At 40.2% G+C, this 12,922-nt stretch overlaps 1 protein-coding gene across 1 annotated transcript; it reads left to right on the top strand.

The window, feature by feature from the left end:
• The first annotated feature begins 5,590 nt into the window (after positions 1-5,590).
• On the top strand, positions 5,591-6,544 carry LOC100769903 (olfactory receptor 2T27). The gene has a single exon (XM_027427399.1). It carries the CDS (start codon positions 5,591-5,593, stop codon positions 6,542-6,544), a length of 954 nt encoding a protein of 317 aa, XP_027283200.1.
• Positions 6,545-12,922: the final 6,378 nt, after the last annotated feature.

The raw sequence follows: 12,922 nt of genomic DNA, 5'->3' as shown, positions 1-12,922 counted from the left end.
TCTGGGATAAAGCCAACTTTGTCATGGAAGATAATTTTTGATGTGCTCTTTGATTCCATTTTTGGGTATTTTATTGAATATTTTTGCATATATGTTCATAAGGGAAATTGGTCTGTAATTCTCTTTCTTTGTTGGATCTTTGTGTGTTTTGGGGTTTTGGGTATTGGGTGACTGTGGCAACTTGAAATGAATTTGGCACTGTTCCTTCTATTTCTATTTTGTATACTAATTTGAGGAGTATTGGCATTAACCTATTCTTTGAAAGTCTGGTTGAATTCTACACTAAAACCAACTGTCCCTGAGCTTTTTGTTGTTGTTGTTGTTGTTGTTGTTGTTGTTGTTGTTGCTGTTGTTGTTGTTGTTGTTGTTTTTGATTTGGAGACTTTTAATGATGGCTCCTGTTTCCTTATGGGTTATAGGTATATTTATATTGTTTATCTAATCTTGATTTAATTTTGGTAAGTGGTATCTACTGAGAAAATTATCCATTCATTAGACTTTCCAGTTTTGTGAGTACAGGTTTTTAAAGTATGACCTAATGATTCTCTGGATTTCCTCAGTGTCTGTTGTTATGTCCCCCCTTTCATTTATGATTTTGTTGATTTGGCTATTCTCTCACCACCTTTTAGTTAGTTTAGATAAAGGTTTCTGCAGGACATCTGTCCAGGCTATTCTGGCTTTTAGCCTCTCTATTGAGAAGTTAGGTGTAATTCTAATAGATCTGTCTTTGTGTGTTACTTTGTCTTTTCCCTTGAAGATTTTAATATTCTTTCTTTGTTTTGATTGTTATGTAGCAAGGGGATTTTTCTTTTCTTATCCTATCTATTAAGTGTTCAGTGAGCTTCTTGTACCTTTATGGGAATTGCCTCCTTTGGGTTAGAAATTTTTTCTTCTATGATTTTGTTGAGACTATTTTCTGGGTCTTTGAGCTAGGATTCTTCTTCTTTTATTCCTAGTATTCTTAGGTTTGGTCATTTCATAGTGTCCCAAATTCCCTGAATGTTTTGTGTCAGGAATTTAGTTTTTTTTAAGATTTTCATTGATAGATGTATCTATTTTTTCTACCATATTTTCAATGACCAAGATTCTCTCTTCCATGTCTTGCATTCTGTTGGTAATGCTTGTATCCATAGTTCTTGTTCACTTACCTAGATTTTTCATTTCTAGAATTCCCTCCATTTGTGTTTTCTTTATTATATTTCCATTTTCAGATCTTAAACAATTTTATTTAATTCTGTCAACTGTTTGTTTGTTTGTTTTCCCCTTTGTTTTCTTGGCTTTCTTTAGGGAGTTATTAATTTTCTTCAATTTTTTGTTTGCCTTCTTGATTTATTTAAGGGAACTATTCACTTCCTTTATAAGGACTTCTATGTCTTTATAAAGTTTGTTTTAAAGTCTTTTTTTGTGTGTGTCAGCTGTGTTGGAATATTCAAGGCTTGCTGTAGTAGGATAGCTGGGCTCTGATGGTGACAGTTTCTTGGCCATTGTTGATTGTGTTCTTACACTGGTGTCTAGGCATCTGGGATTGGGGTGATTTTCTATATAGGCACTGATTTCTGAGTTTGTCTTTGTTGGATGGGTGTTTTGTTTCTTGGTTTCTGTTTCCTCTCTGGTCTTTTGACTGGTGTAGCCTCTGATCGAGCTGAGGGTATCTGCCCAAGTTGGGAGTGGGACACCATGAAGAGGAGGGTTAGGGGGCTTGGGGGTAGAGTAGAGGCACTGAGGGTGTGAGGGAGATCCTCAGGCAGGTGTTGAAAACATTGCAGTTCAGATGGAATGATCAAAAGGCAGGTATATATTTTTCCCTTCAGAGTTCAGACTACCCTGTGAAAAGCTTGGGTTGTCAGAACTCTGTTTTAGGTTCTTTTCCCTTTTTACAACTTTGTCATTTTTCCTCAGTCCTCCCAGGAACGCAGCTGATCCTCGGTCAGACAGATTCACTGCCACAGGAGACCCTGAAGGATCTTTAATTGTTCAGTCTCTTTCTGCCACATTGCTCCCTTCCCATCTCCATGGAGATGGTGAAACGCAACTGCTATTTTAGCAAACAGCACAGAATACTGGACAGTGAGGTTTTCATCAGAGGTTTCTAGGTCTATGATTAATTGAAGTCTGGGGACAGACTCCCAGGAGACTTCCTGAAGGGTTCCCCAGTTCCCTGGTGCACAGAAGAGTCAGCAGCTTTTGAGTTGGCCAAAATACGGCACTGAGCCACTACACAGCTCTCAGACCTGAGCCAGGTGTGGATCAGAAATGTGTGAGTCTGTTTTCATGGGCTACAGGGACAGAGGTCAGGCTTCTCAAGACAAGAACTGATTGATTGTTAAGGGGCACATCGAGAAAGGTCATCTGAGCTAACTGTGGTGGGGCACAGAGAGAAGGGCGATCTGGGCTACCTGAGGCTTACTCTGCAGTGCAAAACAGTGAAGTCTGGGAGAAAGAACACTAGCTCCTGACAAAGCCTTGGCTCCCCATGAAGGAAGTTGACTCTGGTTGGTGACTTGTGCTTGAACCAAGATGCAAGGTAGAAACTTTGCAAAGAAAGAACAGGTTAAGTTTGGATCTAAGAAAAGACAGGGTGTTCTTCATGTTGAAGTCATGGTCATAGGAAATGTGCTGCCTCAACAAGTAGAAGAGATAGGAAGTAAAAAATAAAAATGATGCCCTGTTGCTATAGACCAGTGAGTGATTGACTGAAGGGGTCAAAGCCTGTCCTGACCCAGTGAGGATCTTGGGTCCTCCTGTTATATCAGCAAATAGCTAATGAATGGTAGTGCTGCCTCCTTGCTTTGTTCAGTGACTCCAGATTTCACATAGGCTGGGAGAAAGTTAATGGGATAGGATGCAACAAGGATGCTGCCAGTTTGTAAGTGTGTTCATTGCTGTTATTACAGTTGACTGTGAATATTGTCAATGGGGGAAGACATCACCCTCTAGTGGTCCACTTTGGGGGACTGTTGCACTGTGGGCTGGGAGTGAGCGTGTAAATGCAGCTTACACAGAGAAAGATGCAACCTTCCTACTAGGGTAAAGGAACACTGTGCTTCTGACCTTACTCCCAGCTCTGGCTCACTGACTCCCTTAGAAGTATGTTCTTTCTAAACAAACTAAATGTCTCCTCTGCTACTACTGTCCATGTGTCCCTGTCCAATATTGTGTTCCAAGACACAAGAACCTGGAAATCCAATTGGGTGCCCAATGTTCCCTAATTCTATGACAGCACTTGGATATTCTAAAAGCAGAGTTTATGGGTAGTGTGAGGAGTAGGGAGAGGGGTTTTTTTGTGAAATCTATCCCCACAAAATACTGTAGGATCTGCCTTTTGTCATTTTCACAAAAGCATTGTGCGGGGTTTCTTTGATTAGGAATCACTCAGACAGAACTCATTCTATGGTGAAGCTGAATATGTTTTGTGGCTGACAAGAAATGTAACTTACAAGGAGGAAGCAAAAGTATGTGGCCAGAAGAACCCAAGGGTACCACTTCCTTCTTCATTTTGAGATGAACCGAGGTCGTCAGTGTTAACCTCTTGAAGACTAAGACATGAGTACTGATGGAAAAGAAAATGGTGATGGTTTTGTTAATACACTCTTTGTGCATCATTTAGTCATAACCTATAATCTAGTTATATAGTTCATTACAGAATTATCATTTTGGTGTGCTAAAGTAAATATATAACCCTTGCATCAACAGTTAGTGATTTATTATGCTTTTTAAAAAACAAGTTAATGCAGCCTTGCAGGTCCGCTAAGACATTCTGTATTATTTTTCCTTACCTCAGATAAAAGAAAGCATGACAACCGAAGGTTGGATGAAAAGAAATAAAGTATATTACTGATAATGGAAGCCAAACTTACTGTGTTTGTTATTTGAAAAGAAAAAGCATGGCCTTAGCATTTTCCTGACAGACATAGGAAATCAACTTGGTGGGAGGACAGAAAGGAAATTTTTGTTGGGGAGATGGGAATTTCAGTATTTAGGAGGAGAGTTTAGGTGCTACCTTTTCTTACAGTGCAGTGCTTCTGCAAATATCTGACCTTAAAAACAATTTAAATGAGTTTGTTGAAGACTTATAATATATCTTAAGAATTTTTTGTTACATTCTACAGATGATGAGCAATATCAGGAAAATGTACAAAGTGCTATAATCACTGTCTCTTAGGTTGATAATGTAGAAATGAATAATTTTCAGTTTATGGATCCTAATAAATAAAACAGAACAAACAGCTAACCTCTCTAGGCAGATAACTAGAATTTCCTGAGTATAGCTGCAAAGAGGCTTTCAGGGAAGCTCAAAAGATGCTCTGGAGTGAAAACTCAGTGGAAAAGAACACTCAAGAAAGGAATACAGGACTGGAGAGATGACTGAGCAGTCTAGAACACTGGCTGCTCTTGTAGAGAGGACTGTGTTTGATTACCAGAACCCACATGGCCATTCTCAATCATCTGTAGCTCCAGTTCCAGGGGATCTGACACCCTTTTCTGGCATCCTTGGTACTGCACACATGTGAGGTACAGACTTGCAATCAGGAAAAACACCCACATATATAAAATAAAGTAATTTTAAAGAGAAAGAAAGTTGTAAGTCTCAAGAATTCCAAGAGATTGCTCTTTATATAAAACATCAAAGAGGGACACAGAGAAACCCTGTCTCAAAAAAACCAAAAGTAATAATAAATAATAAACCATCAAAGATGGGAGGAAGGAATAATTGTGTTAGAGGTTATCATCAAGGGACTAATTATTAATTTGTTCTAGTCAGAATAACTGTAGGCTATGATCTTGCTAAGTCCTAGGTAAAATATTTCAATAGGGTAAAATTTTAATATGTCTCTGTTACTGGACAAAAGAAGAAATATCTTGGTCCTTGGAGTATCTCTTAGAGCTACAGCCCCAGATAAAGCCAAGACTGGGAGCAGAAGAAAAGTGAAGCAAGTGTTTGAGGAGTGGGCAGAGAAAGGACAGCACATCCTGAAAGGGACAAAGCAGGCAAAGAATGAAGAACTGGTGGCCTTGGGTGGCCATGGAGGTGGTCATGTCCTTGAATTGGACATGAAAACTGATCTGCATGGGTTATCCGGCATCATTTGAGTGCCATGCTCCCACTGCTCAGACCAAACATAAAAGAAGTCCTTAGCCACATTTCTGTTTTTGTTTTTAACTTTATAGCTGGTAAAGGGCTGTTGTGTGTGACCTGAAACTCAGAATGCGCATCTGGGATAGAATATAGCTGACTGTATCTATTACCTGACATTTAGCTTCAGGTCAGCTAGCAGCTGCCACAGTTAATACATCTTGAACCTCTCCAATGAGTACAGGCTGTTCTTCTAATGGTTTGTTTTTAACTGGCCATAGTGACCTGCCACTTGGGATTTTCCACTATTGCTCCTGATGCCCATCTCCTCCCCCGTACCCTGACCTCTGTTCCTGTGCCTTACCCTACCACCTCTCCTGTGGAAACCTGCCCTTCCAGAGTCACAGCCCCAGGGTGTTAGAGCTGAGGCACTAATCAAGCCAAATGCTTTCTCTGTAATACCTTTATTTTACCATTGTAGATTTTCAGTTGTTATAAGAAATTTTGAATGAAAATATGGACCTGAAGAATAAAACTACAGCTGATTTCATCCTGCTGGGGCTCTTTCCCAGCTGCAGGTACCCCAACCTCCTCATCTTCCTCATCCTCTTCATCTACACCCTGGCCTCTGCTGGGAATTCCATCCTGATACTCCTCATCTGGCTGGACCCCCGCCTTCACACCCCCATGTACTTCCTGCTCAGTCAGCTGTCTCTCATTGACCTGGCTTACATCTCCAGCACAGTGCCCAAGGCAGCCACCAACTACTTCACTGGGAGGCAGAACATCTCCTTCTTTGCCTGTGCCACTCAGATGTTTTCCTTCCTCACCCTCGGCCTTGCCGAGTGCATCTTACTGACACTAATGGCCTATGGCCGCTATGTGGCTGTCTGTAACCCTCTGCGATATACCATTCTCATGAGTCCCAAGGTCTGTCTGAAGATGGCCGCCTCCACCTGGATTGGAGCCGTTGGTGCAGCCCTGGTTCATACCATCTACCCCATGAATTTTCCTATCTGTGGCTCCAGGAAGATCAATCATTACTTCTGTGAGATGCCCGCCATTCTGAGGATGTCTTGTGTGGACACCTCAGTCTACGAGATGGTGAAGTTTGTATCAACCATAATCTTTCTCCTGACCCCATTCACTCTGATCCTGACCTCCTATACCCTCATATTCCTCACCGTCCTCAGGATGAACTCTCCCAAAGGGAGGAATAAAGACTTGGCCACCTGTTCCTCCCACCTGACTGTCGTGAGTCTCTACTTTGGTCAGGCCATCTTCATCTACATGACGCCCACTTCTTCCCACACACCTGATCAAGACCAGGTGGGAGCTGTGCTGGGCACTATAGTGACCCCTATGCTCAACCCTCTCATCTACAGCCTGAGAAACAAAGAAGTGGTAGGAGCCCTACAAAAGTGCTCGGGCAGATGCTGCAACCGTGACAGTGCCAGGTCTCTCCAGTGAAATGCCCTATCCTTCATCTTAAAGGTAAATTTAAGTCAACTTAAATCCAAATTGGAAATAGATCGTTGTGAGAAAGGAATGTATACCACTCACAGAAACTGAAATTTGTTGTAATCCTATTCTTAGTTCCATAGTGCTGGCCTCCGTTGAGTAAAGCCTTAATGAGAGTTACTTATTTGTAAAATTACATGGATTTTGACAATAACATCTGTGCAAAGATAAAGAGTTCCTTAATTCGTTGAGTTGCAAGTCAAGAACCTATTCGTTATTCTCTCAACCCCACATTGCTAATTTAGATGGGGTCCTGTTGATGTTTCCTTTTCAGTTTTCTTTTTAACTCTCACTTAATCCCTTGAAATGATTTATGCAATGAAATTCTTCTTTGTTCTAACTGAATGCATTCCTGATTACATTTAGCAGGAATAGGAGTGAATCACCTTTTCTTACTACTTTTTAACCCTCTTCATGAGTCATTAGGACAGCACTATTTATATTTATCAAAATAATGAGTGAGCTCATTTCCAGTTATTGATGATACTCAGTGTGCTTTCTGAAGATGGTAGATGGAATTTTCCTATGATCATGTTGTCTTTAAGTGAAACACGCAAAAATAAAGTCCCATAATGTGGAACAGAGACTGAGCATTGCAGGCCTCCATCTTCTTACTGTCAACAGCACAATCACATATTCTTAAAAAACAAATGTGGCAAAATAAAAGGTAGACAGCATTTAACCACAAACACAAAAATAGGGAAGATCAATTTGTGAAATTGTAACAACTTGCTGGGCTTGAAAAATTATAACAAAATTTAAACGTGACCAGTGACCCTCCTGAATTGTTCCCTCTCTCTTCTCAGTATCAGTCACATCTTATGATGGTTTCAACAGTTTTTAGTGGTTTTGTCTTCTTTCTCAACAAATCAAGTTAGCAGAACTGCTCTGTCTAAGTAAGCAGTACCTGGATTATTCTATCTCCTTCACAGAAAGGCAGAATTAAAAAAGAGAAAATAAGAGAAACAAGAAATCCAAAGGAAGGAAAGATGGCTTTGCAATGTCAATCAGGAGAAAAGAAGGAGGTGGGATGAGAAACAAATGGCCACTCCCACACAGAGAAACACATTCATCCCACATACTGAAATTGGTGGTCAGCTAATTACAATAGATGTCACTATTCAAAGGGATGAAAACAAGCGACATGGCATGGTGGCACATACTTGTAATCCCAAAACTTGGTTAAGTGGAGACAGGAAGAACCAGAATCTCAGGTCATTCCTGGCTACACAACAAGTTCATAGTTTCCTGGGGAACATGAGACATTGTCTCATAAGGAATAATAAGACCACAGGAAGACAGGGACTTCACCAATAAGACCAAGAGGTGAGTGACTGGCCTCCCAGCTAGACAGCCTAGTCTCTAGGCACTAGGTCCTGGGGCAAGACCCTGGGCCCCTTCCCCCCATCTCAGTCACACCAGCCTGTCAGCAGGCAAGGCTCCTGAGGGCAGGCTGTTCTACTCCCACCTTGGGCCCTGTAATCTAGAAGTCCTACTCCACACGCAAACCCCTACAACCTCGGTGGCTCCCTGAGACACAGACAGCTACTGCAACAATCAGACCGAGAGGCACAGACACTGCCTACACTGATTGGAGGAAGAGATGGGCAGATGCCAATGTAAGAATACATTCAACAACCTAAAGAGCAATATGGCACCACCAGAACCTAGTGGTTCTACAACAGCAAGACCTAAACATCCCAACACAGAAGAAGCAAAAGAAAATGACCTTAAAATACCTTTATGAAGATGATAGAGACCTTTAAAGAGGAAATGAAAATTTTCCTTAAAGAAATCGAGGAAAAGACAAACAAAAAGTGGAAGAAATCAATAAATCTCTTAAAGAAAGCCAAGAAAAATCAAGAAAAAGCAATAAAACAGGTGAAGGAAACAGTTCAAAACTGTTGCAATAGAGGCAATAAAGAAAACACAAACCAGGGGAATTCTAGAAATGGAAAATCTGGTTAAATGAACAGGACCTACAGATGCAAGCATAACTAACAGAATACAAGTGATGAAAGAGGGAATCTCAGGTGCTGAAGATATAATAGAGGAAATAGATTCATCAGTCAAAGAAAACATTAAAGCCAACAAAGTCATAACAAAATGTTCAGGAAATCTGGGACACCATGAAAAGGCCAAACCTAAGGATAATAGGGATAGAAGATGGAGAAGAATACCAGCTCAAAGGCACGGAAAATATATTCAACAAAATCATAGAAGAAAGCTTTCCCAAACTAAAGAAGGAAATGCCTATGAAGACACAAGAAGCATACAGAACACCAAATAGATTGGACCAAAAAAAATGTCCCCTCACCACATAATAATCAAACCACAAAATATGCAGAATAAAGAAAGAATATTGAGAATTGCAAAGGGAAAAGGCCAAGTAATGTATAAAAGCAGACCCATCAGAATAACACCCAACTTCTCAATGGAGGCTCTGAAAGCCAAAAGGTCTAGGATGGATATTATGCAGACACTAAGAGACCACAGATGCCAACCCAGGCTACTATATCTAGCAAAACTTTCAATCTCCATAGATGTAGAAAACAAGATATTACATGACAAAAACCATAATTAAACAATACCTATCCACAAATCCAGCCCTACAGAAAGCACTAGAAGGGAAACTTCAACCCAAGGAAGTTAGTGCACCCACGAAAACATCATCAAATTTTAAAGAAGGTAAAAACATGCAAACTACCACCAAAAGATAACAGGAATTAACAATAACTGTTCATTAATATCCCTTAATATCAATAGACTCAACTCACTTATAAATAGAGACAGTCTAAAAAATGGATACAAAAACAGCATCCACCATTCTGCTGCATACGAGAAGTACACCTCAACTTCAAAGACAGAGATAACCTCAGAGTAAGGTGTTGGGAAAAGACTTTCCAATCAAATGGACCCAAGAAGCAACCTGGTGTTGCTATCCTAATATATAACAAAATAGACTTCAAAGTAAAATTAATCAAAAGAGATGGAAAGGACATTTCATTTCACAGGAAAAATACATCAAGATGAGGTCTCAATTCTGAACATTTATGCTCCAAATACCAGGACACCCACATTTGTAAAAGAAACATTACTAAAGCTTAAATCATACATCAAACACCATACACTAGTAGTGGGAGACTTCAACATGCCACTCTCACCAGTGGACAGGTCTTCCAGATAGAAAATTAACAGAGAAATAAGGGAACTAAAATATGCAATGACTCAAATGGGATTAGCAGACATTTATAGAACATTCCTCCCAAACACAAAAGAATATACCTTCTTCTCAGCACCTCATGGAACCATGTCTAAAATTGACCACATACTCAGTCACAAATCTCAACAGACACAAAGAGATTGGAATAAACCCCTGTATCTTATCAGATCATCATGGCTTAAATTTAAAATTCAACAACACAAATTACAAAAAGCCCCCAAACTCAGGAGGTATGAGCAAAGGAGCCAAGACTGTGCTGGAGAAACCCACAGAAACAGTTGACCTGACCTAGTGAAAGCACAGAGACCCCAGTTGTAAAGCTGGGGAACCAGCATTGGACCAAACCAAGCACTCTGAATGTGGGTTCCAGCTAGAAGGCCTGGACAGGCTATGGAACCTCTAACAGTGGAGCCAGTGCTTATCCCTAGAGCACAAATGGACTTTGGGAGAACCCATTCCCTATGGAGGGATACTATTGCAGCCCAGGTACACGGAAGAGGGCCTAGGCCCTCCCCCAAATGATGTGACAGACTTTGATGATCCCTCGTGGAAGCCTCACTATTCTTGGGTAGTGGGTGGGAGGTGGGTTAGGAGGTCAGTGAGAGGCATTGGAGGATGGGAGAATGAGGGAATGGGGGGATTGATTTGTAAAATAAGATTGTTTCTAAAATTTAAAAAAAGAAATACAAAAAAGAAAAGAAAAAAGAAAACTACATGAACAACTACAAAAAAAAAAAAGCCCCCAAACTCAAGGAAACTGAATATTGCTCAACTGAATCACTACTGAGTCAAGAAAAAAAATTAACACTTGCTAGAATTCAATGGAAATGAATGTACAACATACTCAAACTTATGTGGCCCTATGAAAGCAGTGTTAAGGAAAGTTCATAGCACAAATTCCTACACAGAGAATATGGAGGAATCTCACACTAGCAACTTAACAACACACCTAAAAGCTCTAGAACAAAAAGAAGCAAACTCACCAAGGAGGAGTAAACACCAGGAAATAATCAAATTGAAGGTTGAAATCAATAAAATAGAAACAAAGAGAACCATACAAAGAATCAATGAAACAAAGAGTTGGTTCTTTGAGAAAACCAACAAGACAGACAAACCCTTATCCAAACTAAACAAAAGGTAGAGAGAGAATATTTAAGTTAACAAAATCAAAAATGAAAGTGGGGAACATAACAACAGACACACAGGAAATTCATGAAGGTGGGAATGTAATTATATCACTAGACCCAAGATAAATGATAAATGAATGTTTATTGGGGACAATTACACAGAAAAATACAAAGAACCACCAGAGCATTTTCCTGTTCTTCCTACTGGACCCACTGACCCAACAGAAAGAGCACACAAAGGAAAGCCACGCCTCAAGCTCCTCTCTTTCTGCTTCCCTCAGCCTAAATCCACACCCAAAGTGGTGTGGCTGCTCTTTCCGGCTCACAGACGAGATGCCTACAAATCCAGAGAATCATCAGGTCATACTTCAAAAACCTACTCCACAAAATTGGAAAATTTAAAAGAAATAGACAATTTTCTGGATAGGTACCACATACCAAAATTAAATCAGGACCAGATAAACAATTTAAATAGACCTATAACCCCTAACGATGTAGAAGCATTCATTAAAAGTCTCCCAACCTGCTCAGGGACACCTGAGGCCAAGGGATTGCTCTCGGGATCCAAAGTCAGCGGGATCCAACACACCCAAAGTCTGCCAAGGCCCGGTAACAGTCCTGCCTCCATCCATGAAAAGAGGACAAACATCAGAGTATTGGAACTGTTTGCAACTACCAGAAGGAAACCTTGGTCCTGTACCCACCAGGAGAGGAAGAGACTCCTGCTACACCCACAAGAAGAAAGGATGGGAAGAAGACAATATAAAAGCACATTCAACAACAGAAAAACCAATATGACACCACTGCAGACTAGAGACCCTACACCAGCAAAATCTGAGCATCACAATGCAGATGAAGCAGAAGAGAATGACCTTAAAAAACATCTTCATGAAAATGATACAGGGTCTCAAAAAGGATATGAGAAAATTCCTTAAAGAAAGGGAAGAAAAAACAAACCAAAAAAAAAATACAAGATATCAATAAATTTTTCAAGGAAACAGTTCAAGACCTAAAAACTGAAATAGAGACAAGAAAGCACAATCTGAGGGAATGCTGGAAATAGAAAAGCTGGGTAAACGATCAGGAACTACAGATACAAACAACTAACAGAATACAAGAGATGGAGAGAGAATCTCAGGCATTGAAGATACGCTAGGAGAAATAGACTCATCAACCAAAGAAAATCTTAAGTCCAACAAATCCCTAAACACAAAACATCCAGGAAATATGGGATACCATGAAGAAACCAAACCTAAGAATAGTAGGTATGGAAGAAGGTGAAGAAATCCAACTCAAAGGCACAGAAAACATGATCAACAAAATCATAGAAGAAAACTTTCCCAACCTAAAGAAAGACATGACAGTGAAAGTACAAGAAACCTACAGAATACCAAATAGACTGGACCAAAAAAAAAAAGTCTCCTCGACACATAATAATCAAAACCCCAAACATACTGAATAAAGAGAAAATATTAAGAGCAGCAAGGAAAAGGGCCAAGTAACAAACCCGTCAGAATTACCCCTGACTTTTCCATGGAAACTCTGAAAGCCAGAAGGTCCTGGACAGATTTTGTACCAACACTAAGAGACCACAGATGCCAGCCCAGGCTACTATACCCAGCAAAGCTTTCAATCAATTTAGATGGAGAAAACAAGATATTCCATGACAAAACCAGATTCAAACAATACATATCCACCAATCCAGTACTCCATTGTATAAATGAACCACATTTTCTCAATCCATTCTTCAGTTGAGGGGCATCTAGGCTGCTTCCAGGTTCTGGCTATTACAAACAATGCTGCTATGAACATGGTTGAACATATGTCCTTGTTGAATGAATTTGCACTATTTGGGTATATACCCAAGAGAGGAATGGCTGGATCTTGAGGTAGATTCATTCCCATTTTTCTGAGCAACCGCCATATTGATTTCCAGAGTGGTCTTACAAGTTCTCACTCCCACCAGCAATGGAGGCG

This window comes from Cricetulus griseus, chromosome 7 (genome assembly GCF_003668045.3).
Source record: "Cricetulus griseus strain 17A/GY chromosome 7, alternate assembly CriGri-PICRH-1.0, whole genome shotgun sequence".
Classification (NCBI taxonomy): Eukaryota; Metazoa; Chordata; class Mammalia; order Rodentia; family Cricetidae; genus Cricetulus; species Cricetulus griseus.
The sequence above is the reverse complement of the archived record's forward strand: the minus strand, read 5'-3'. Positions and strand labels throughout refer to the sequence as shown.

Excerpts from the sequence above, each read along its gene's own strand:
- LOC100769903 (XM_027427399.1), top strand. The coding sequence starts at position 5,591 with ATGGACCTGAAGAATAAAACTACAGCTGATTTCATCCTGCTGGGGCTC.